Source organism: Nematolebias whitei, chromosome 3 (assembly GCF_014905685.2).
Source record: "Nematolebias whitei isolate Nwh7 chromosome 3, NemWhi1, whole genome shotgun sequence".
In the NCBI taxonomy this organism is placed as follows: domain Eukaryota; kingdom Metazoa; phylum Chordata; class Actinopteri; order Cyprinodontiformes; family Rivulidae; genus Nematolebias; species Nematolebias whitei.
Window position 1 is genome coordinate 3179090 of NC_056500.1, and position 4178 is coordinate 3183267.

At 45.1% G+C, this 4178-nt stretch overlaps 1 protein-coding gene across 1 annotated transcript in view; it reads left to right on the plus strand.

Annotated features, from left to right (window-relative positions):
* The window catches only part of kifap3a (kinesin-associated protein 3a), a 29705-nt gene that overhangs the window by 5908 nt on the left and 19619 nt on the right, over positions 1-4178 (plus strand). Inside the window, exons 8-9 of the mRNA XM_037697787.1 lie at positions 520-618; positions 1294-1472. Of these exons, the coding sequence (XP_037553715.1) occupies positions 520-618; positions 1294-1472 (278 nt within the window). The remainder of the gene's footprint in view (positions 1-519; positions 619-1293; positions 1473-4178) is intronic.

The following is a 4178-nucleotide window of genomic DNA, read 5'->3' on the forward strand; positions in this document are numbered from 1 at the left end:
AGGCTAGCTAAAAGCTAAAATCTTAATGCAACAAAAGGCTAGCTAAACGATAAATGTATAGCTTATGTACGGTTTAACTTTTAGCTAGCCTTTTGTTACATTTAGCTTTTAGCTATTCTTTAGTCTTAACCTTTTTTACTTAAAGATGTCTCATTTGTTAATTTAAGGTTTTAATCCTTAAATTTAAATTAAATGAATTATCAGGTCTCTCTTGTGAATGAGTCCTCGAGGCTCAATGGGAGTTACTTGTCTAAATAAAGGTTGAATGAGTGAAAAAATCCTGGAAGATTTTTACTTTTTCCCCTCATAAATTAAAAACTTTAAACTATCAAAGAACATCATGTTTTTATTTGTATTTAATTATTGAAAATTAAATTATTTATTTTAATTTATGTATTATTGTTGGAGTGCTTTGGGTTTTGCCTTACAGACCAGCTCCTGTTCATGTTTTCCAGCTCGGCTCCAGTGGAGCGAAGTCTTTGTTTGAGTTTTTTCTGTACAGTTTCTTGACTGACCCACATGAAGAATCTCCTGAGAACCAGAACCTGAAGAAAGAATGTGAGAAATCCTTCAGGAAGTACCAGAGTCTTCTGGTCAAACAGGAGCAGCTTCTCCGAGGTGCAAACACCTTTACAAACACAAAAATCTACCGTAATTTCTGGACTATAAAGCGCACCCAAATATACGCCGGCACACACTAAACTAAAATATTAAAAAAATGTACATATATAAGCTGCAGTCAAAAAAAATAAAAAAATACAGTTGCGTACCAGGAAAAGCCACTGATTGCTATCTTCATCTTCCTCCTGTGCACTAAAGCCACAAAGTCGTCTTCTTTGGTGTCAGAACCGAACAGTCTCAGAAAAACGTCATCGCACACGTCTCACGTCCTCCGTCTCCGTTTCATTGGTCAGGTTTTTTTAACCTTAGTAGCCCCAATGAGCCACGAGGACCCACCCCCCAAGAGAAATGTGTATTGGACAACTACGTGAGCACCCGGGTGTGACGAAGCTAAAAGTTTTTGACAACAGGAAGCTCTTTAGCCAGTCCAAAAAAATATCCATAAATTGTCCGCAGCATTGTTTGAAGTGTGTGAAAAATGTAGCGGCGTATAGACCAGAAACTACGGTTCTGTTTACACTGCACTCCCTCTGTTTGTGAGGCTGCAGGACGTGCCGACACATCAGATGAAGTTTGCTGACACCGCTGGCGTCTTGTCGGGACCTTCATTTCTCACGTTGTGCATTAAAAGAACTCCAAAAACATTTTTATCTCCGTTTCTTTGCTCTGCAGTTGCTCTGTGTCTGCTGCTGAACCTGGCTGAAGACACTCGCACCGAGCTGAAGATGCGCAACAAGAACATCGTCCACATGCTGGTGAAGGTTCTGGAGCGGGAGGACGAGGAGCTGCTGCTGGTGGCCGTCTCCTTCCTCAAGAAGCTCTCCATCTTCCTGGAGAACAAGAACGACATGGTGAGCTCCAGCTTCCTCCTCCTCCCCCGTCAGGCACGCCCCTCTCTTCAGTTTTATGCTTTTTAGGATTATTTCAAACAAATCGTTTCCTCGGTTACCTTCAATAAGCTGGAGCATGTTTAGGTCCAAAATATTCTGGGTGATGAACGCAGGCGAGAACATCGAGGAGGTGAACGTGTTGTGGGTAAAGTTCTTCTTTAATTAGAACAATCACCTGATCAGGACGCTAACGAGCTGCTACACTTCAACCTCATTAGTCTTGGAGGAATTATCAGGATTTATTTGTTCTGTTAGGAAAATAATCCCAAGTTAATTTGGACAAATAACTGTTATCCTCGGCAGCGCCATCTGACACCGCTCTCATTAAGACCCGGGTTCTGAACCTGCTGTGATGTGTCCCGCAGCGACTTTCCCCCGATCCAGACCCACCTGGTTCCACTTGGCTCAGCCGGTCTTGATCAAAGCCAGACCAGGAGCTGGTTTTATCTCCTCCGGGGCATCAGAGTGGAGCAGCCCCTGGGAGGTTTTGGACCCACTCAGACACAAACGGGTCTGACTTCAGTACAGCACGTTGGTTTGCACCAAGAAGAAGAAGCTGAAGGAACATCACGTTATCGGGTCTTACATACTTTGGTTTGGTTCTGATCCGGCGCCGCCTGGTCCAGGTTCTCTCAGCTGTCGCTCACAGAAGGAGAACATCAGCAGTAATTGACTCGGGCTGCAGTTGATTAAGCAGCTCCACGTCTGGTTCCAGAAACGTGTGACTGGAGCTGGTTTCCAGTAGCAGCCAGTGGTTTTTAACTGGGAGCAGCTTTTAGCTGGTTGTTTAGAGTCCCGCCGGACCGACCGGTCCTCCTCGGCCCGTCTCACGGAGGGAGTCCGAAGACCGCCAGTGATGCAGTCAAAGAATGAGTCAGCATGTCAGAGTAATGAACAAACGTTTGGTCAGGCTAACGATGACTCAGCGTTTTTACACAGACAGCACTTAATAAAAACAAATGATTTCTGCACAAATTATTAAATCTGATGTTTGATTTGATTCAAAACACAAAACAAGTTCAAGTTATTTCAAGTTGGACTCTGTGAGACCAGGTTCTGGTGCCGGGCCGGTTCTTTAGCCTGTTAGTTTCCAGAGCTTCAGAGTGAGCACGGGACATTTTTACAGCTGCAGGGAGAACCCCCTTGGAGCGACTTTACCTCTCGTGATGCTGACTCAGGTCCAGTCTGACCCACTTTGTGTCTGCAGCCATGCAGGTTCTGCAGCAGCTGGTTCTGTGGAGGACAGATGTTGGTTCAAACACCTTCAGACTTCCTGCGCTCAGAGTTCAGCTCCTGCTCCGTCATGTGATGCATCATGATGTTCATCCTGCTGGAGGCTCCACAGGAGGTCCTTTAAACCCCGACTGGACCTGGAGACGTGGTAGAACCTGGAAGAACTTTGGGCAGCACAGTTCCTGCTTCAGGAGAATAGAATAGAATGGTTCTGTTCTATTCTATAGAATAGAGTAGACCTTTATTGTCATCACATCTGATTAAAATTTGCTTTGCTTCCCAGAGCAACAGTAAAACCAGTGAAATAAAACATCTATTGATCTGTCTGTCTGTCTGTCTATCTGTCTGTCTGTCTGTCTATCTGTCTGTCTGTGTCTGTCTGTATCTGTCTGTCTGTCTATCTGTCTGTCTGTCTGTCTGTCTGTCTGTCTGTCTGTGTCTGTCTGTCTGTATCTGTCTGTCTGTGTCTGTCTGTATCTGTCTGTCTGTCTGTCTGTCTGTCTCTACCTCCATATATATGTATATGTGTGTGTAAGGTAATAAATTTGAAACACTCCAGATGTGCAACACAAGCAGGCTGATATCACACTCGTTGTCTCTTATTTCACTGATTCAGTTCTTCTTACAGTTTTTGTAAAGTTCAGGAACGGCTGACGGATAAAAACTCGTTTTAAATGTTTGTTCTTGATTGATCTGGACCTTCTCCGTGATGGTAACAGGTCAAACATGTCCAGGGTCACACGTGTCCTTTAACATGTTGTGGCCTTTTCCTCTGCAGCTGGAACTGTGTAGATCTTGTAGCTGTGTTGATAACTCTCTGGAGCTCTTTCCTCTGATCCACCGTGCAGCTAACACCCCCCCCAGTGATGCAGCGTGTTAAGATGCTCTCTGTGGAGCATCGGTAGAACGACACCAGCAGTCTCTGGTGGAATTCCTCCTGAGAACTCCCAGAAACGGTACTCTCTCCACACCGTCTCCGTTTATAATCGGGGTGGCACCGCCATTTTGTTTTTCCTGGAGTGGACGATCAGCTGGTTCAGCTCGTAGTCTTTGAGGTGTTGAGGAGCAGACTGCTCCCCCTCGTCCCTGCAGGCGGATCAACCGCAGGATGGAACTTTGTGCACCTGGTTTTTATTGAGTGATTTAAATGAATCTTGGTAGTTGAGCTCGTTCAAACACGATCACTATGTAACGAATAAACCGCATTTTGGTGTTTGCAACATCTGCAGGGTGTGGGTTAGAGTTCTAGTTATTGTTGGTAATTTATTATCCAGTCCTAACTGATCAGTTATTATTGATCGCTGCAGTAGTTGCTCCTGTCTGCTCCTGTCTGCTCCTCTGCTCCTCTATGCTCCTCTTTGCTTCTCTGCTCCTGTCTGCTCCTCTCTGCTTCTCTGCTCCTGTCTGCTCCTCTCTGCTTCTCTGCTCCTCTCT